The 22,640-nt window shown below is 41.8% G+C and overlaps 1 gene segment (V, D, J or C); it reads right to left on the bottom strand.

Annotated features, from left to right (window-relative positions):
• Positions 1 to 1,246: 1,246 nt before the first annotated feature.
• On the bottom strand, positions 1,247 to 21,180 carry LOC148138560 (Ig heavy chain C region-like). The segment is given in 7 exon segments: positions 1,247 to 1,653; positions 2,109 to 2,417; positions 4,361 to 4,672; positions 7,769 to 8,074; positions 19,419 to 19,459; positions 20,672 to 20,990; positions 21,117 to 21,180. Coding segments are annotated over 7 exon segments (1,728 nt in total).
• Between the last annotated feature and the right edge of the window lie 1,460 nt (positions 21,181 to 22,640).

Raw genomic sequence — 22,640 nt, 5'->3', positions numbered from 1 at the left:
GCACATTTGAGTGTGCACATAAATATGTGTCTTTAGGCGAGAGCCCGTATATGTGTCATTACGTGTGTATTTGCGATCATCTCTCTGTGTCTGTTCTTATACCAGACTGCAATTTTTATTATTCTAATTTATTGTTCTAATTTTAGTGCATTCCCCATAATTAGATTTGACCTTGGTGTTGCAGGAAACATTTTCCATCTTTGTGCAGAGATAAGCGTTTTATGAGCAACTCCTCTGTTGCAGTGATAGAACTTCTGTCTCTGAGAGAAAAGGCGTGAGTTCAAATCCCCACTGCCCCAGAGATAACATTTCTGAATATGTTTATTAGAGAATGTCTACTTGTGTTCTGTATGTGAAACAAAATGATATCAGGTATTCGAATACCAGAATTGATCCCAAGTGCTCCAGAAAACTGAGACAAAACTATGGAATTCAAACTGGGATGATGCAAACACCAGTTTTGGATTATGGGAATCAATGTTATCATTTGTTAACAGAGCCAAGCGTGTCTAACATGCTTCAAAGGTATTGTTTTGCATGGAAATGTAAAATCTTTGGACAGTAAGCAAGAAGCTGACTGTTGCTGTTCGCAACTGGGTTACATTACAGAGGACATCCACCATGAAAACTCTGCACAGGGAGCAAGAGGACAGACCATTCATCGTTCCCCTCCCCTCTGCTCCACAACAACTTATCTGTTGATTCTCTTTGGTGTGAAAGTGAAGATACATTCTGTCAACTCATGCGCTGGCGCAAGATCCCTGGCAGTTCCCCAGAAACAAAGGTTACATTCAAACTGTTCTGCACTCTTTACGATTGGTATGTTCCAATCAAATTTAATTTTAAAGTGTCTTAAATTTACATTTCCAATTGGTGCAATTTGGCAGTTTAAAACTGACATGAATTTTGTAAGAATGTCCAATCGGGGGAATCAAAAACACCAAGTTCAAAACTCGTGCCCTACCCTTGACATAAAATGGACATTGTCAGATTGTGTCACAGAGGGATTTAGGATGGATAAGGTACTTGGTGGAATCCTGCAATGAGTGAGCTTTACTCTGTCTCTGACCCAGGGTATATCTGAGCAGAGAACATTAACTGCACAAGACACTCGTCCTAGACCTGTTAATAATCCACTTTAACTACACAGATGGAATGTAAGTCAGAGTGAGAAACAACTAATTCAGTATTTAACTCACAACTGGAGGAAAAAAAACACTTCATTACTTCTGTTGAATTATTAAATGCAACTTTGAGATTTTTATTGACATGAATTAACAGTGTCCATCAGTGCAAGTGAAATGTTTACAAAACTCAGTTTACCGCTGGATTTATCGACTGTTCTGTTGATGATCTTCAATGGAATCGCTTCATGTCCCACCACACAGGAGTAAGAAGCACCGCTGGCCCACTCCTCCGCTGTAATGGATAACAGGCTGTAGATGAAGAAGGAAGTGTTGTCACTCTCCGCTATCACCTCGGTGTTCTTGTAGTTACTGGGATTCACTGGCTTGTCATTGTTTGTCCACTTGACGAAGATCTCTCGGGGGGAGAAACCTCTCACTAAACAGGTGAGGGAGAGAAACCTCTGAGCGGAGATTTCTTCTGTTGGTGGCAGGAGGACCGACACTGATGGCTCCAGCGGATTAATCACTGCAGAATATTTGAGACAAATATCAATCAACCAAAAAAATCCTGAACCAGTATCACAATTTCACTAAATATTAAAATACGCCATGTTTAATTTGGGATTTATTCACTTTCGATTTCTAAAGGAGCAGTATGGTACACATTCTGTTCAGTAAAAAAAGGAAAGTTTAATGTAAAAGTTGCCTCCATGTTTCCAGCCCACAACGAGGACATTCCGTCCATTTGTCATTGCTGATGGTGACATCACAACCCAGGCTTCTTCCCACCTTCTCTGACTTAATCAGAAGACAATAACCTTTGGTCCATCTTTTCCTTAATCAGCTACTTAGCTATCCTGCCTTCAGATGCATCATTAATGCTCCCAACGGTGTTGGTTCATTTCCAATCAAAGCCTGTCATTGATGTAACTGGATCTGGATTACACATGGGATCCTTTGTGCTTTAATCTCACCGCTCACCTTTCTCCTTGTGGATGGAGTCTCTCAGCGGAGTCGGTAGATTCTGATGGTACACCACACATTCAAAAGTAACGCCACTCAGCCAGGCTTCAGTAGAAATGTCTAATTTGCTGATCACGCTGTCGGGATTCTGTCCAGGCTGCTCAGCAATCTCTGATTTCAGAGGCTTCTTTTCTTGTTTCCAGGTCACGTTGACTCCAGAAGGAAGATTGGACACAACGCAGGTTAACGTCACCGTCGCCTCCAGTAAGACTTGTTCTACTGGTGGTGGGAGGATTTTAACGGTGTTAGGGTGGCACTCGGTATCTTCTATGAAACAAAAATCAAAGTCAATGAAAAATGCCCCTTTCTGATACAAACAGCCAATCTTCAGATTACTCCTTCACAGGGTGAAGACACCACCTTCAAAATGGCAACTCCAACTATTCTGAAACGATGCTTACTATTGTTGATGTATTTTGATCTGTGAAACATTTGTGATTACCTATAGCATACCCTGTGTAATTATTCCTAAAGAACACTGGCTTTGTAACAAGTGAAACCTGTGAAAAAAGTAAAATCATCAAAGATACCATCATGTAACCCATGGAATGACCTTTCTTTCAGAGTTTGTCTCTCCCTTAAGAGCATCTATTGATACTTGTGACAAGAATAATCTGAATATAATGAGTTCATTTCTATGTTCATAACCTTTAGATGCAAGTGCTGCTGGTCACACTGACTGCCAAATCACATCCCAAATTTTGGACAAATTATAATAAATAAAAATTATTCTCTTTGCAGAGTTCTAAAGTGTTACAGGAGCGGTGAACAGCCATGGAAATTCTGTTCATTATATTTAACGTGATCAAAAATACTTTGCGTTATTGGTGTGATGTCATTCTCTAATTTATGTCATTGTTCCTCGTGGGCTGTGTTTGGAATAGATCTGAAAACAAGACATTGAGTACAGCATTGGATATCGAGAAGGATACCCAACTCCTTAAGTCTTTCGCTCTATTCAGTTAGTTCATAACTGGTCTGTACTTTCAGTTTATTTACCAAGCTGCATTTTTTAATTTATTCATAAAGCAGGGGAGAAAAAAAACAAACAAAAGCGTCTTTAATTAATCTACAAACGCGATGGAAATGTCACTAATTTTATAGACATCCACTACTCACTGTGTAAACATCGCCACCCCAAACCAGGCTAAATCAGCCTGTCTCGAGTTCCTAGTTCATTCATCCCTATTGTAGCATTCCCACCGGAATTTATTCTCCTGCCTCATCTGCTAATTACAGAGAGCATCTTAAAGCAGCTCAGTGAGATCACGTTTATCCCAGTTCATCAAATGTGATACCCACTTGGTCTGTGGTCTGATCCCATAAATGAAGTAAAAGAGCTCAGTACCAGATAAAAATCGATGTCGTACAATGTCCAACCAACAGGTCATTCCTGAGCAGGGAATGAAGCATTGAACGCATTTTAATTTATTTTCAAGTTAGGGTCACTGCATATTTTAACCACGTCAATTTGATAGAGGATCAGAATAAGGATGTTCGGCCAATCCAGAGTTTAGATCAGAATGATGCTGGAAAAGCACAGCAGGTCAGGCAGCATCCGACGAGCAGGAAAATCGACATTTCGGGCTAAAGCCATTCTCCTGCCTCCTCCCCGTACGAAACAAGAGCCGATCTATCTCTGGCTTGAGTACACACAATGGCCTGGCCCCCACAGCCCTCTGCAGCAACATGTTCCACAGACTCATCACCCTCTGGCTGAAGAAACCCTCACCATCTCAGTTCTAAACGGTGCCCCTTTGACCCTGAGACTGTGCCCTTGGGTCCTAGTCTCGCCTACCAGTCAAACACCTATTCCACATTCACTCGACCTCAGTCTCTCAGTATTTTCTATGTTTCAATCAGATATCTCTCCAATATCCCCCCTCCACGCCAAACTTATCCTTGAAGCGGCTACCAGGCAAGGATTCAGCACTCTGAATGCCTCTCCCAGCATGGTCAGGCAACAAACTATTTAACAAAGCTCACTGTCTATATATCTATCTTCAATAGAGAGGAAACATGCTTTTCTGACTTGCCAAAAGGTTGAATTATGAGCAATGCTAATGTAACACTCAAACTGAAATGAGACACGTGGCATGTTGGGAAACGAGAAGCTGTACCGTGCTGTTTACTACGCCTGATAAATTTGTGTGTTTGATTCACATCAGAGTTCAGAATGATTTGTAGCTCTCTCAGTGTGTGTCTCTTACCCTGGAGTGCGGTGATGTTTTTACTTTGAGTGTTCTCTCCATGAGTGACCTGGCAGGTATAGACCGCACTGTTGTACCATTCACCATAAGGGACCATCAGCCGACTCGTCACCGAGAAGTTCCCATTCGCATCACACTCGGGAGACGTGAAGAAGCCAGAATCCAAGGGTCGGCCATTTTTCAACCAACTCACGGAGATTGACTTCGGATGGAACTCGATGATTGAACAGACGACGGTTGCAAACTTGCTGCTTACGATGTCTTCACTGGAGCTCACAGTTAGGAGAAGAGTTGGTTGGAGAATATCTGGACCTTTAGGAAAAACATCACATACATTATCTAACGAATTTCATAACAAATACAATCAGTTCTCATATATCAAGGATTCTTGTGGTTAATGGATACAGGAATCATAATTGTGCAGAGTGCTGGAGAAGCTGGGATCCACACAGAAAGATCAGCAGGACAATGTGAAAGGCTGAAGTTAGAGGACACAGCAAGGGAATCAAGGAGGCATAGAAACTATAGGCCGGTAACATCAGAAGGGAGATAGCAACGTTGGATGGTATTCGTTTTAATGACAGAGTCTGATGAACAAGGCAGACGAATTACTGGCATAAATGAAGATATGATGCCGTTGCTATCACTGAGACATATTGAGAGCCGGGCAGGAGTGGCTATTCAATATTCCAGGATTTAGTGCCTTCAAGCGAGACAGGGAATATGGAAAAGGATGGGGGCGGGGGTGTGCAGTACAGAATGTTGCTTCTGTCGCAATTCTGACAAGAGTATTTTAGGCTGTAAAGAGAAATGAAATCATGGATACCTCCTTGAACAAAGGCAAATGGACAGTACTTCAAAACCAAAACACAGCAAACATAACTACTGGGAGAGCACGATAGACCTTACTATTGGTCCAAAAGACCAAGTGCAAATACATGGGCAAATTTCAGAGACATGTAAATTAAATAGGGGAATGAGAAAAGAGGTTTTTAACTTCCTCAGCATAGGCTTGGATATTCATTTTGTCAAAAATTTAGAGGGAGCACAATTCTGAAAATGCCCACAGGAGAATATTTGAACAAAGTATGTGTTTAATACAGAGAATTTTAATCCAGACCTTGCAAGAGAGGGGTGAACCTGAACTTAACTTTAGGGAATAAAGTGGACCCAGTGGGTAAAACATCAATGGTGGAGCACTTTGCAGACAGTGATGGTAAATCAGTTGGATTTCAGATTGTACTGCAAAGGAATAGAAATTGGCCCAAAGTTCTGAAAAGGGGAAGGACAATTTTAGTAAGATCAGGTAATGACTTGACCAGAGTGGACTGGAAGCTGACACTTATTGGTAAATCTGGGTCAGAGCAGTGTGACACATTTAAGAAAGAGACAGGAAAATCACAGGGAGGACATTTCCCAGGAACCCACTGCGTGGTACCAAGAATGCAGTGGGCTCTGGACACAAAAGGGCATGGAGGGGGAGATAAAGAGAAACAAGGGAGGCTTCCGGTCTACTGAAATCTCAAAACAATAGAAACTAATATGGAGTACAGAACGTGCAAGGGGGAGTTTGAAAGACAAAGGAATTAGAAGAGCAAAAGGGACCATGAGAAAATAATAGCAGTCAAAATAAAGGAAAATATTTTTAAAAGTTACAGACTCATTCATAATAAAAGAATTATTCGGGAAACAATAATGCCCATTAAGTGTTATTATTGGAGTGGAGCCGGAGGATTTGGTTGTGGTCAAAACGAATGTGTTGTGTCAGTGTTCACTAGTAAGAGTGACAATGTGGGGACAGAAATCATGGAGGGGTGTTGTGATGTACTTTCAGAAATTAGGACACATGACGTGATGTTCTGTGTTGTCTTGCTGAATGAAAAGTGGTTATATTTCCAGGGCAAATGAAAAGTATACCAAGCGGTTGAGCGATGCAAAGGATGAAATAGTTGGGTTGCTGACAATAATTTAGAATTCCTGTCTGGCCACAGCAGTTGTGCCAAGTGAGTGTAGATCAGCCAACGTTGCACTGTTATGCAGGATGAAGGAAGGGATAAATAATGAAAACACAGATCTGTCAAGCTAGTCTCAGTGGTAAGGAAACTATTGAGAAGTGAAATTAGTTTTCATTTGGAAGATAAATCAACAATTTTCAGCACGGTTTTATTGAGAGGAAGTCATGTGTAACAATTTGATAGTAGTTTTCATAGAGATAACTCGATGTCCAGATGATAGCAATAATCAGAGCCAATGGGATCCGAGTTCATTTGACAGATTGGATCTAGAACTGGCTGAATGGTGGGAGCAGGGGTTAATAGTCATCAGGTATCTGCGTGACAGGAAATCTATGTCTCCTGGTGTTCTGCAGAGATTAGTGTTGATTTCCGTGCTATTTCTCTTACATACCAATGATTGAGACTCAAATTTAGGAGGATTAACCAGTGAATTCACAGATTAAATGAAAACTGTCATGTTGGTAAGTCATGAGCATAATGGCTTTCGATTGCAGGAGGATATAAAAGGGTTGATTGTATGTGAAGAGAAAAGTTGCAAATGGAAATTATTCTGAATAAATGTAAGGTGATGTAATTCGGCAGAAGAATCTGTGAGGTATGACGTTTTGAATGGTGGAACCCTGGAAAGGCCTGAGGATCTTTGGTGCATGTACCCACCGATCCCTTATAGTACTGTGTCGTCTGGATAAAGGGGCTAAGAAAGTGGGAGTATATTTGCTTTTATTAGCCTAGACATTGACAATGAAGAGTAGTGAGATGATACTGGAACTTAATAAAACACTGGTTAGGCCATACTGAAGCGTTGTGTGCATGTTATGGAAGGAATGTGATTACACTGAAGGCAGTATTGATGAGATTTGCCAGGGTCTTGCCTGGGTTGGAGGGTTTTAGTTATGAAACTAGTTTAGATAGACAGGGGTTTTCCTTGGAGCAGAGGAGAATTAGGGAGAAGATTATCATGATATCTAGAATTATTTTAGGCATAGACAGGGTAAACTGGATGAAACCTTTCCCCTTGATGGAGAAATCAATGCCTCAGGGGCACAGGGTGAAGGTAAGGCCAGGAGGTTCCAAGTGGATCTCAGGGGAAAACAAAATCAAACAGAGGGTGGTGTTAGCCTGGAGCTCAGCACCTATAAGTCATGTAGAGATTGAGCGCCTCATAATAAGTATGAAGTATCCTTGCAAGGGCAAGTCACACAAGGCAATGGATCGTGTGCTGGCACATGAGGCTGGAATAGTTAGGTGGCTGTTATTGATAGGCGTGAATTGGATGGATCAAAGGGCCTTTTTCCTGTGCCGTATAAGGTGATTCTGTGAAAACGGTTATAAATAATGCCTTCTTCATGTTAATCACAGATGATCTGTTTATCTCAGTTCCCACAACACTTACCTGGACATGGCATTACTTTGCTCTTGTGTGTCCCGCTGTGTTGAACCTCACAGTAGATTTTGCTGGGGCAATCTACCGCTGACCCGGGCAGGGTTAATTGGCTGCTCAGGGTGTAGGTTCCCTTCTTGTTTCTCACTGATGGGTAAGTCTTCAATCCAGTCGTGATTAGCTCCCCACCTTTCTTCCAGGTTACCTTGGTGACGTCAGGGGAATAGTCCATCGCCAAACAACCAAAGATCACAGAACCGGTGTTGTGCTCCTGACAGGAGGAGACCAGGCCATAAAGCGTGGGGGGAGATGGTGTCTCTACAATAGAATGACCAATTGAGCATGTTAGTTTCTGTTAATTTGACCTTATCAGTTACTCAAATGTATCCTCAGCTGTAAACGTTTGCCAGTATGCTCCCGCTGAAGTCGACAGCATAACTGGGGTTTATTTTTGTTTCCTACCAGTTGCTGATCATGATCATTGGTTCCCTCTTTAGAAACATGCCCTCGACCTTGACCATTGCCATATAATTTAGGACGAAGAACATCCTGATCCCACCCCAGTAACTGTTTGAAGATCTCACCAACTGACACTTTCACTGGATTGCTGTGAAGAGCAGAGACGTTTCACAAAATACAAACCAAGGAAGTGCAGATTCATCGAAATTCTACAGTGTGTGCAAACAGGCCATTTGGCCCAACAAGTCCACACCCACCCTCTGAAAAGTAACGCATCCAGACCCATTCCCCTACCCTATTATGCTACAGTTAACCCTGACTAATGCACCTAACCTCCCAATCATTGAATACTACATTTGCAATTCCCCCAACTTGCACATCTTTGGAGTGTGGGAGGAAACGCACACAGACATGGGGAGAAAGTGCCAACTCCACACAGACAGTCACCCGAGGCTGGAATGGAACCCGAGTCCCTAGCACTGTGAGGCAGCAGCACTAACCACGGAACCAGCGTGCTGCCCCAGGAGGTGCCGTGCTGCTGGAAATACCCAACAGCTGGCAGTACCCCCGGAGAGAAGTCAGAGTGAATCATAGAACATAGAACATTACAGCGCAGTACAGGCCCTTCGGCCCTAGATGTTGCGCTGCTCTGTCATACTAATCTGAAGCCCATCCCACCTACACTATTCCATGTACGTCCATATGTTAGCCCAATGACGACTTAAATGTACTTAAACTTGGCGAATCTACTACCGTTTCAGGCAAAGCATTCCATACCCTTATTACTCAATGAGTAAAGAAACTACCTCTGACATCTGTCTTATACCTATCTCCCCTCACTTTAAAGTTGTGTCCCCCCGTGTTTGCCGTCCCCATACTTGGAAATCAGGCCCAGTGAGCCTTCCTCACTTATCAATGTAAGGTAGAATGTTCTCTCTGGGAGGAAGGTCACTGCAGCAGCAGCACAGGCAGGAGCTGAGCACTGGGACTGGGAGGATGGCTGTCACGGCTGAACTCATGCCAATTGGCTGGAAGTTGAAACATCTCATTTACAATTCTCTGAATTCTGGAGGCCTCTGAAAAATGGAGGACTATTAAGGTTCAGAGACTTTGGAGTGTTACAGCTGAGTATTTACGTAAATATGATTTGAGAAATGAACAAGTCATCTGTAACTTTAATAACTATCAAACTGACACACAGTTCACCACCAAACCTCATCTTTCAGACTAACCACTGCACTTATTCTGTCTAGACCTAAATTCCCACTCATATTGACAAACCCTACCCTGCTATACACCCATTCATGCCCGGAACACACAACCCCTATCACACGAAACACATCCAAGGCAATCCATATTGGTAGTGTAGCTGAGCAGAGAGATCTCGGTGTCCATGTACATAGATCCCTAAAAGTTTCTAGCCAGTTTGATAGAGTTGTTAAGAAGGCATACTTTGTGTTGGCTTTCATCGATAGAGGGAATGAGTTTCAGAACCACGAGGTTAGGCTGCGGCTGTACAAAACTCTGGTGTGGCTGCACTTGGGAGTATTGTGTACTGTTCTGGTCACCACATTATGGGGAGAATGTGGAAGCTTTGGAAGAGTTCAGAGGAGGTTTACCAGGATGTTGCTTGGTATGGTGGGAAGGTTTAATGAGGAAAGGATGAGGGTCTTGAGGCTGTTTTTATTTGAGAGAAGAAGGTTGAGAGGTTACTTAATTGAGACATAAAAGATAAACAGAGGGTGGACAGTGAAAGTCTTTTTCCTTGAATAGTGATGGCTAGCAGGAGAGAACATAGATGACAGATGTCAGAGGTTGTTTCTTTACTCAGAGAGTAGTAGGGCCATGGAACACACTGCCTGCAACAATAGTACACTCGCCAACTTTAAGGGCATTTAAAAGGTCATTGGATAAACATATGGATGTAAATGGAATCGTGTAGGATAGATAGGCTTCAGATTGGTTCCACAGGTCAGCGCAACATTGAGGGATGAAGGGCCTGTACTGCACTGTAATGTTCTATATTCCAGATGGACATATGATCTCAATTCCTTTCACTCCTTTACACTCCTGCCGCCCTGTACCTGGCCCATGGTGAATCTGGCCCTGACTGGACCTAGCACCATCATTTTCACAACCTCTGACAAAAGCCCACTACCCAAAACATGATCACTGACCTCTCACCTTACCCAAGTCAACCTGTGCACATTGCATCCCAGCTCCTTTCGCATCTGTCCTTTACCACCTACCATTTTGCCAGACTCCGAGCTTTGCATTTTGACAACACGTCCCCCTGTCACTTCATTACAGTGACCCTCCACCCCCGAAACATCCTGGCACTCTGCCCATCTCTGCACTAACCTGCCTGGCATGCTGCTCACCTCTCCATAAACCAGCCTGGCACTCTGCCCACCTCTGCACTAACAAGCCTGGCATCCTGCCCACCTCTTCACTAACCAGCCTGGCACTCTGCCCACCTCTGCACTAACCAGCCCGGCACACTGCCCACCTCTACACTAACCAGCCTGGCACACTACCCACCTCTACATAAATCAGCCTGGCACACTACCCACCTCTACACTAACCAGCCTGGCACACTGCCCACGTCTGCACTAACCAGCCTGGCACACTGCCCACCTCTACACTAACCAGCCTGGCACACTGCCCACCTCTGCACTAACCAGCCCGGCACTCTGCCCACCTCTACACTAACCAGCCTGACACACTGCCCACCTCTGCACTAACCAGCCCGGCACTCTGCCCACCTCTCCACTAACCAGCCTGGCACTCTGCCCACCTCTGCACTAACCAGCCTGGCACACTGCCCACCTCTGCACTAACCAGCCCGGCACTCTGCCCACCTCTGCACTAACCAGCCTAGCACTCTGCCCACCTCTGCACTAACCAGCCTGGCACTCTGCCCACCTCTTCACTAACCAGCCTGGCACTCTGCCCACCTCTACACTAACCAGCCTGCCACTCTGCCCACCTCTGCACTAACCAGCCTGGCACACTGCCCACCTCTGCACTAATCAGCCTGGCACACTGCCCACCTCTGCACTAACCAGCCCGGCACTCTGCCCACCTCTACACTAACCAGCCTGGCACACTGCCCACCTCTGCACTAACCAGCCCGGCACTCTGCCCACCTCTCCACTAATCAGCCTGGCACTCTGCCCACCTCTGCACTAACCAGCCTGGCACACTGCCCACCTCTGCACTAACCAGCCCGGCACTCTGCCCACCTCTGCACTAACCAGCCTGACACTCTGCCCACCTCTGCACTAACCAGCCTGGCACTCTGCCCACCTCTACACTAACCAGCCTGGCACTCTGCCCACCTCTGCACTAACCAGCCTGGCACACTGCCCACCTCTGCACTAATCAGCCTGGCACACTGCCCACCTCTGCACTAACCAGCCTGGCACACTGCCCACCTCTACACTAACCAGCCTGGCATCCTGCCCACCTCTACACTAACCAGCCTGGCACACTGCCCACCTCTGCACTAACCAGCCTGGCATCCTGCTCACCTCTCCATAAACCAGCCTGGCAAAGACAGACCTCCTGCATTTCAGCTCAAACTACCCCTCACCTACCAAGCACAATTCGACCAAATTATCCTGTGACCATTACCATTTACCTTGATGCCACCTTGCCAGACAGAGTGCATGCAAGCTTACCCAGCAGCCAGCCAACACCTCACAGCCTACCAGCCCAAACTCTCCCACATGCCTAATCTAGCCCCTCACTTGCTCACCACCTTCCAACATTGAGCCTACTCCACCATAAAGTCAGTGAGTCATAAAGTCATACAGCACAGAAACAGTTCCCTTGGTCCAGCTCATTCATGCTGACCAGAGTTCCCAAATTAAACTAATTCCACTTGCCTGCCTTTGGCCCATATCCATCCCGACCTATCCAGTTCCTGGAGCTGTTCAAATGTCTTCTAAATGTTGGACCTATCTCTGCATTTACCACTTCCTCTGGCAGTTCATTCCAATGTTTTGGACAGTTACAACATGAAGCTCCAACCCCTGCACTCAGTGCTCTGACCAATGAAGGTACATGTGCCAAACGCCTTCAACACACTAGCTACTTGAGACAACGCTTTCAAGAATCTATGAGTCTGGACCCTCAGGGTCCTCAGTGTTCAACATCATTACCCAGTGCCTTACCATGAACTCTGTAAGACTCTATGAATCTGGACCCTCAGGGCCCTGTGTTCAACATCACTACCCAATGCCCTACCATTAACTCTGTATGTTTTGACCTGATTTGTCTTCTCAAAAAGCAACACGTCATATTCATTTAAATTATACTCCATCTGCCACTCCTCAGCCCATTGGCCCAGCTGATCAAGATCTCATTGTACATTGAGATAACTTTCACTGCCAATTATACCACCAATGTTGGTGTTACGTGCAAACTTACAAACCATGTCCCATTCAATGTTTTCATGGCTTTCAACCAATATTGTACCCTGTTTGCCTTTCTCCCACATAACCGGAGCATTTTTTTAAGGATTGAAGGAATCTATTTCCTTATTGAAATCATTTAATGTTTTGTCCTCAATCAATTTCTGTGGTGGAGAATTCCAAAGGTTCACCATTCTTTTGCTGGAGAGTAAACAATCAGGTTCAATATTATCGGTGTGTTGGGAAGACTGGTGTGCAGCAAGATTAATGATGATCCCATGAATGGAATAGCCTTCTAGAGGGGCCGCGGGGCCTTCTTCAGCTTCCAGTTTGCATGCTGACATGTCCCTTCAGCAGCATGTTCCAAAACTGTGATCCTTGAGGATAAGGGCGCACATGCATGTAAATACTTCACCTGAAAGTTCTCCTCCAAATTAGACTTTAACTTGACTCTCAACTATTTCCCTGCCCGTTTCCTCTTCCTCAATCACAGCCATGGGACTCACTTCCTAACAGCGCTGTGAATGTGCTAATACCACACAAACTTCAGCAATTCAAATAGACTGATGATAACTGGTTTCTCAAGGCGATATAAAAAGTCTGACACTTCCACACCTGTCTAGAGATTCAAACAACCACTGGAAGAATTGAAAATTATTTGAGGCACTTGTGTGTCTCCACAAGATGACATGATTTCCTTTTGTGTGATTTGACTGTGTTTTCACTGAATGAACAGAGCTATTTCTTAATTATATAATAGGAATGAAGCTTCCCTCATTTTTAGCAAGGCAATCACACATTATATTTCTTTATTCCAGGGAAGTACAGTGTTAAATTAATGAAATATGGTGATTGGGATGTTTCAATTGGAAATTGTCAGAGATTGAAAGTTTACTTTCATGAGCAATTAATTCCAGCCTCATTGTGTCACAGTACTCACAGGAATGTCTTTCAGAAATGGTGTCTCCCTTTGTTACGGGCAGTCGAATCAGTAAATCTGGGATAGATTTTGCTTGTTAATCAAAGGTGTTAAAGAGTTTTAGCCAAAGGGAGACCTGTGGATTTAGCTCACAGATGCTCCATGATCTAAGTAAGTGGTGGAACAGCTCGAGGGGCTGAGTGCCCTTCTCTTGCTCCTACCTTCCTATCATTGTGTCATTCATTAAGCTAGCACTGGTGGTGAACACTTTTTATTAAAATATTTCAACAAATTAATTGTTTCACACATGCTGTAAAAAAAACCTTCTGTTGATTATTTGGAACGGGATCATTGACATTTTCTATTTGAGTGATCAAAATAACTTCCACCCAATTACAGCAGCCACTGCACTCTGGAGTGTGTTGTTACTTCATAATAGTTTCTTGTGAAACTCGAGCTCGAGATCAGGGCGATCAAATTCAATGTTTCTCTGATATTTAATATCTCTGGACATTCGCAATTTGTTCAAATGCATCTTTTCTCTGAAGAACGTGTTTCATCGAACACAACTTTTTTCAATGAAACAACAAACTTTAAATGCTAGAAAACCAAAATAAAGACAGAAATTTCTGAAGAAACTCAGCAGGTCTAGCAGGTCCTGGGGAGAGAAGGCAAGGTTAACCTTTCGCATCCAGAGACCCCCGCCCCCCCTCTTCACCAAATTGTTTTCATGTTTTTGGCACAAGAGCTCACACCTGTTGTGATAAACAGTGATTACATTGGCTTGACTCCTGTTGGAAAAATAATTCTTAGCAGAGGTACTGGATGGTCTGAGATAGCAATTGAAGTCCAACTGAAAAGCTATCACCATCTGCAGCAAGTGTTGGATTTAGCGGAACTCCCACCGTACTGAACAATCAAATTCAGCTCCAGCACTGGTTTAATATAAAGTAAACCAGCCTAAGCCTAATCTCATCAAATATGCTTCGAAAATGATTCATTCTGGATTAGTTATAAATGATATTGTTAGAACAGCAAATCAAAAGCTGGGATTTCTTTGAGCACTTACTCCATTAACCCCATCTAGCGATGCCCAAAAACATGTGAACAAATATTGATCTGGAAAAAGCTGCTAACCACCAAATTTCTGTTAAATATCTAAGAGACACAAGTCAGGACTGCGATTGAATAGATTTCATTGGTCTCTGTGAGTGGAATTCCAACAAACACCCAAACATGTCAATCTGCTTTCTTGCACTGAAGTAACCTGATAAGAGATTGTGTTACATACCTCTCTAACAGGTTGTAAGTGAACACAGGCCACCTGGCACAGAATCAGGGACTCTACTACAACATCACAACAGACCTGAACACAATGAGCTTGGCACTATCACGGAGAACACAGCCCACATGTTTTGACAATACATAAACCATGTTAGTTATTATCACCTTCGAACAACCAGGGATTGTTCCAGAATGTTTGTACAATGAAAGTAACATTTCAACATATATCCAAGAATGCTTTGACAGCAGCTCCAAAATGTTCAAACTCTATGGGAACTACAGAGGAATAAATCTAGGAATTGCATTGCCATCAATTGACTGTCACTGGATTCCAACCTCGAACTCCCTTCCTCTTTCCCCTGTGAATGTTGCTGCACCAGACGGTCGACTTAGTTTGGAAACGATTAAAATGTTTTGAAGTGTAATATGACCGTTGCCAGTGACATTAAAAGCTGATAATAGGTTTTCAAATAATAAGATGCAAAAAAATTCTGATTCTCCATTGTGCCACGGAATATGTCCTGCATAACTGAGGCACAAAGAAAATATGCAGCAAATATCTCTTGTTGCCAACAACCAATTTCAAAACTCTTGCTATCTGCCTTTTGTTCCTGAAACGTTCGTTCTGATTGGAACAACTTAGTCAGGGCTCTCAATTCTGGGGCACGTAATCGAATATTGTATTTCTGGCAGATAAAAGTGGTTTTGAAGCGCGAGATGAAATTGAACTGTCTGAGATTCAGGCATCCGAACTGGACAATTTACAAATGGCCAGGACCATTGACAAGTTAGTCAGACATAGCACTGAAACAAACTGCACAACAGACTTAATCCTAGAGGATACATTGCTCAACTCCTCACGTCAAATATATTCACTGTAATTGAACATTCATCAGAGGAACTGACCAGAGGATTAATGTGAACGAGAATGTGTTCACAATGAAAATAAATAACCACTGAGTTAATAAACTTAATAAGTCATTGTATTTAACAAAATTATTGAGGTGGGAAATATCGCCAATTAAAGCACAGATCCGGAGGAAATGGATTATTCTCTAAATTGTTTTTACATATTCTTAAAACGTTCCTTGAACTGTGGAGATTTTGCATGCACTGCATAAAGTCAATACTGCATTCCAGTGTGGAAACCATTTCTGTTGAAGGAATTAGGGCAAGGTCATTTTTTTGTTAACTGCTTTTAATGAACTAAAATGTTTAAAAAGGTATGAATTGAAAATATGCTTCTGTCTGGAGTTGCCCGCTTTAGCGGATGTCTAAGTAAATGTGGGCATTGCTGCCTCACAGATCCAGGTACCCAGGCTCGGTTCCAGCGTCGGGTGACTGCCTATGTGGAGTTTGCACAATCTCCCCTGTGTCTGTGTGGGTTTCCTCCCACAATCCAAAGATGTGCAGGTCAGGTGAACTGGTCATGCTATATCGTCCATAGTGTTAGGTGCATTAGTCAGGGGTAAATATAGGGTAGGGGAATGGGTCTGGGTGGGTTACTCTTCAGAGGGTCGGTGTGGACTTGTTGGGCCAAATGGCCCGATACATACTGCAGGAAATCTAATCTAAATGATTGTCACACTTAACTAATGTGAGCAGATTCCTTCCGATCGCGACATTGCAATAAATCGGTCAAGTATATTAATTAAAATAAATATTACTCTATTTTCAGTGTCTGAATAAACCATGTGCTCTGTTATCCTCTAGTTCACGTCTTCTGCAAATTTGTGAACACTGTATCCGTCTGAACACATCGATGTAAAATGAATTCTCTGCGTTTGCAGCAAGCACTCCCATGGTTTTAAGAGTAGGGTTCCTACAGTATAGAAACAGGCCATTTGGCCCAACAATTCCACACTGACCCTCTGAACAATAAGTAGTCCAGCCAGGCTCATTCCCCCTAATTTATATTTACCCCTGACTAATGCACCCTAACCGACACATCCCTGAACACTATGTGCAATTTAGCACAGCCAATCACCTGACCTGCACATCTTTTGGACTGTGGTAGGAAACCAGAGTGCCCGAAGGAAACCCACGCAGACACAGGGAGAATGTGCAAACTCCACACAGGCAGTCACCCGAGGGTGGGATCGAATTTGGGACCCTGGCACTGTGAGGCAGCAGTGCCAACCACTGAGCCACCTTGCTGCCCTGCGAGGTCATGAATGGATTATTTTAATTAATTCGAAATTTGGCCTTGGTCACATAATTCACTATAGCAGTTGCTCCGAAAGAATGACTCTTCAGTTGATATTTTGTTGTAAAATGTAACTATTTATTTAAAATGCACAGATTGGGAACACCTAAAGCACTGTGCAGATTAAATAATTCAGTTAATGTTTTATTTTATCCAGTAAATCCAGTTTAATCAGGGACATAACAATTAATTAACTCAAGTTACGTGTGAAACTGATCAAAGCAGTGAAACTGACCTGTTCTTCATAGAATTGAGCAGAATTTCCAAATGGTCTTTGCCAATGATCTTTTCCAGCCAGAAAAAATATGTATGTAGTGTACAGCGGAATTGAAAGGTGTGTGTTGATCAATTATAACACAGTCATGGCATTTTTGCTCAAGAGCAAGAACTATTAGAACATTAGACTTTTGGAATTCTATTTATATTTCTCTATGACTTGTAAACTGTTAAAAAAAACACACCTTGTGATTGAACTAGATAGTGGAGTTCTGAATTTGGATTGTAAAGCATGGATTAGATTAATCCTTAATTATTACTTTTAAGTAAAAATGGCGCCCGAAGGTATCTGTTTTCCCTTCATTTCTAAAACCTTTGCGATTTGCCTTTCACTTAATATTAGGCTTTATGAAATTTCACCTCGCATGCTGATTGCATTGAATGAGGAACCTGGAGCGGTTCACTGTCACCAACCATGTTAACATTGCAAAAACAATGTAGAAACCAAAAACAGTTTCCCAAATATAACATATTTAATGTTACCCAAGCACAGTCCCTCCTCAACAGATCAATGATCACCAGATAACAACACGGTGTGTTTGCAGCAGAACTAGCTCTGCAAACATTTTCAACAGAACCAAGAACATGATGTAACCTCACAAAAAAAAACAAATTGAAGTCTAACAAAGCTGCTCAGAATCCAGCAAACTAATGATTAAATTGAATAGAAATAACAAGTCACAACAGCAGCCTTGTTTGTGAGGGGACTTAACACTTAAAGCTGTAACGTTTCTGGCAACAGTTCAATTTATTTCCAACCTGTACACCCTTCCTGATCATGACAATCTTGTGCAGCGCACAGTAGAGCGGTTGAAGGCATATATTGATAAATCACTTCATGGTCAAAACAAAATTACTGAATGGACAAATATTACCACATTATAATTTTAAGTTAGTTTCAATTACATAATCTGATCAATTCTGCAGTTTCAGATTTTAGTCCCAAATTTTATTTTGAATGAGGCTACTCAAAACAAAATTCAGTTAGTTTACAATTAGAACTGAGTTTTTTTTTTGAAGTCAATGCATTAAAAACTCGTTTTTTTTTTCATTTCTCACACTTCCGGGTTTCTGCCTTAAGTTGTTTTTCAGACCGTTACAAATGGATGTAATGTTTTCAATCAAGCAGAGAAAAATGTGTCATATAAGTTTAACAAATGCAGAAATGATTCATGAAAAACCAAAGAACTTCACAAATATTGGTAATGAAAAGTAATCCAGAGAGTCAATCTCCTCACCAGAAAGAAAACACCGATTACAGAAAGCATGAAAACGCTGATCAATTTCACAAACTGAATAAGATCCAATCAACTCAATTCAACAGAATCAAGGAAAATAAAATCAGAATCCAATCAACTCAGAACAACAGATTTGAATGAAACATAATCAGAATCCAAACAATTCAATTCAACAGAATCAAATAAAACAATTTCAAAAGCCAATCAACACAATTCAACAAAACCAAGTAAAACCAAAGTCAGAATCCAATCAACACAGTTCAAACCGAACCAACTAAAACAAAGCCAAAATCCAATCAACTCAATTCAACAGAATCAAGTAAAACAAACTCAGAATCTAATCAACAGAATGCAATATAGCACCGCAAGAAAATTTTATGACAGTTTCTAACCTGCTTGTCATCAACTAATTAACAAAATAAATGAGAAAATATAATCAGGGTAAGAACATATATTCACGAAGTGAATAATGATATTTTAGCATATTTTAATCATGTTTAGTAATATCTCGAACATCTTTGATTTCTTAGTGTTTGTTGATGATAATAAAACTCACAGTCAGGGTGTCACTGACATTAACCATTATTTATAGCTGACTGATTAAGAGACATGAGGTGTTTCAAGTAACCCAGCCACACAGAATGCCCATCTGATCAAAAAAAGCGATACAACGAGCAACTGACTCCATTATCCCCATTGTAACTATTTGCTGAGCCTTAACTGAAGTCCGTAATCAGTCTGAACAAAAATCAATCCGAACCAAACCAAACTCAGCACAGAAACTGAGTTTCATTTAATTCAGAAATTAGTCACATGAATAGAAAGTTTTTAAAAAGTCACTAAGAAAGTTCAAGGGTCTTACCTGAAGTCACTGTCACCATGGTCCCTTGGCCCCAGTAATCAAGATAGTCACAGTGTTACATTCTCTGGACTGGGTCACACAAGAACTAGCTCTGTATAAAACAAATCAAAAATCTACCATCATTTTAAATTTTCAGAACCACAGGCAAAATAAAGTCACGATAAATCTTCATCACATAATTGTGCTAGTGAATTCTGAACATTCTTGATTAATGTTAATACTGTTTTATACTTCACAGAGTAACACATGAGCTGATTCTCAAAATCCCCAACTGGTGTATCGATAATTACCCAACACTTTTACAAATTAAATAGTGATACTGGCATTAAACCGCACAGAACTAATACTGCACTGCAAGTTAAGACGGTTTGTAGAAGTAATCACTGACCAGTTTCAAACAATGGAGGCTGAATAGGTTTTTGTATTGGTCATAATTGCAGTGTCACTCCAGCTATATCACTGTGAGATACGTTGTGCCAAATACTATGACAGACTGTAAACTGTAAAATGCAGAGAATTTCTTCACTTCCTAGAAAGCAGTGATTCAGACTCCTCTAAAAATGATTCAGTGTGTTATTTCAGCTTTTACGATCCATTGTATTTTGAAAGCTTGGAATACTTTTCCAGGTTTGGTCTGTATTTAACTTGACAATCAACACGAAGAAGGTAGAAAAAATTATACATTTGTACAAACTAGCACTACTGGATCGCGTTTAAATTGCATCTCACATTATTTCTCGCTCCTGCCATGGTAGAAATCACCAATTTGAGATAAACACTTGTCAGTGGTTTTTGTATGAGGATGTCGCTGTGCACAACACTGTGACCCACTGTAGTATCACAATGATGTAGACCAGTACACTCATTCTCTGTTCTTTACTCGAGGTCTCAATTTTCATTTGAAAGAGCCATTTAGTACTGATCATGTTTAGAATTAATGCCATAGTTGACATAACAATGAGCAGTGATTTCCTGAGCTGTCAGATATATTAAAACGAACATTTTGTCCGAGCATTTAATTGATGGAAGTGTTAGCAGTACATATGACATGCCCAAAACATTGTCCCATTGTGTCACCAGTTTTGTTAGTTTAAATGGTACATTTCCTCTTTGATAGTTTTGTAAGAGGCAGCCTGAGGTCTGCTTCAGATTGCAGTTGGTATAATTGCATTTAAAACTCGTACTGACCGTCAGTTTCTGATGGAATTGACAAAATGTTCCCTCGAGCTGTTTTTGAACGGGTCCAGCCCTGGTTCCTCTCGCTGTGGTCTCTTGCACAGTAATAGATGGCGGTGTCTTCGATCTTCAGGTTCCCCATGTCCAACGCGAAAATGTTGTTTGAAGTGTCTTTGGACGCAGTAAATCGACCCTTAACCGCTGGTGCATAGCTATTGTCCGATGAATCATAGTAGGACAGCAGCCACTCCAGACCCTGTCCGGGAACCTGTCGGACCCAGTACATGTAGTAGCTGCTAAGATCGAACCCGCTGGTTTTACAGGTCAGTTTCAGGCTGCCTGCGGGACGGCCAGTCTCTGCCTCTGGCTGGTTCAAAACAACCTCCGACTGGACACCTTTAAAAAGAAAACAAACAAACCATGAGCATTAATGTTGGTGAAATGATGGCTGAGTCTTTTACATTCCTGCCGTAGACTAACATGAGACAGTCACAAAGAGAGACTTGAACAAAAAACACTCACATGATAAAAAAGTCAGTAACAAACTGAGAAAAAGTGTCGACACAATCATTCTGATAACTTGTGGGAAGCGGTTCTGCTAAGATCTTTCTAAACAGAGCCGACCCAGGAGTGTTGAATTACGGTCCAGTGCCCAGGATTTATATGGCCATCGGAAGGGGCAGGCTTACAGCTTCCGCAGGTTGGTTTCCTGCTGGAGGCTGAGACTGGATCCTGGTATCAGCTTGGACAGCCCGAACACATGGGATCATGTCTTTACATGAGGTTCTGCTTAAACATGGACACATACATATCTTGGGATATTGGTTTTGCTGAATAGCTTCTTTGGAAGTAAATTTGAGTAGCTTCAGGTCTGTTTCACATGATAGTTGCATGTATTTTGTTTAAAAAAAACAAATTCAACTGGAAGTTAGCTCCCTTTATTTCTACATTCATTCACAAGCAGATAAAACTAAAATTAAAGTTCAAACATATAACTAGCTAATAAAACAGTTGAGCTTTTCTTCCCTGGATACTGCAAGTCTCTGTCGCACTAAAAAATAACATGTAATTCATACTAAACATTTCAAAATTCGATTTAGGCAACTGAATACAGAGCGTGTCCAAAGTGATTATATTTAGAATATTCAATTAGAAGTTAACTCCCTTTAATCCTACATTCCACCACAAGCAGATAAAGCTAAAAAGAACTTCAATAATATTATTAGCCAACAAAATGAATGACTTTATTTTTGCTGTCACTCAAAGTCTCTCTCACATTACAAAATAACATACCATTTCTAATCTGGGTTTCTAAATTCAGTTTCGGCAACCGAATATGGAGCATGTCTAAAGTGATTATGTTCAGAATGTGAGTGTATGTCACTAAACAGTTTGGACCCGGAGATGAGAAGCACCTCCTTACATTGCAGAATGTCTCTCCCTGCATCTTTTTTTTCAAATTGCTCCGACACTAAAATGCACAGTAAAGGAAAGCTGTGTGCCTGAGAAACAAAATGTGAGTCCGCAGTGATACATAACACCGAGGTAAACTTTTGAAAGAGCATCTAATGAACTAGAACAAGACATTTCATAACTTTTTTTGTAAACCCTCAACGTCTAAACCATTGCATGTAACAGTCTGAGTACATCAGGAATGTTTGGTTAAATTAGAGAGTATTACAGTAATAATTACCACGAATGTAGGTTATAAACGGTACATTTCTCTGCTCACTGATAGCTCTGACAGGGCGGTTAACTCATAAAAATCAGCAAAAATTCGCTGTTACACTACACCAGTGTTAACCATGTATAAAGGGCCCACTCAGTTTTAATGAGATACATGAATCAGAGAATGGTGTAACAAGTGATGTGAGTTTGAACCAATTCAAATTTGTTAATTTACTTTGAGATGATAACAAATGTTACTTCAATGTGGGATTTTGGATCCATTAACTTCATTTTCAGGAGCTTTAAAGATACTCAATAAACAGACTGAACTAACCAGAACGTCACTGCATTCAATGTCCTGTTTTCTGATAGTCATAC

Source organism: Chiloscyllium plagiosum, unplaced genomic scaffold, assembly GCF_037043375.1.
Source record: "Chiloscyllium plagiosum isolate Xiang-an unplaced genomic scaffold, Cpla_swu_hap1 HiC_scaffold_40, whole genome shotgun sequence".
Lineage (NCBI taxonomy): Eukaryota > Metazoa > Chordata > Chondrichthyes > Orectolobiformes > Hemiscylliidae > Chiloscyllium > Chiloscyllium plagiosum.
The sequence above is the reverse complement of the archived record's forward strand: the minus strand, read 5'-3'. Positions and strand labels throughout refer to the sequence as shown.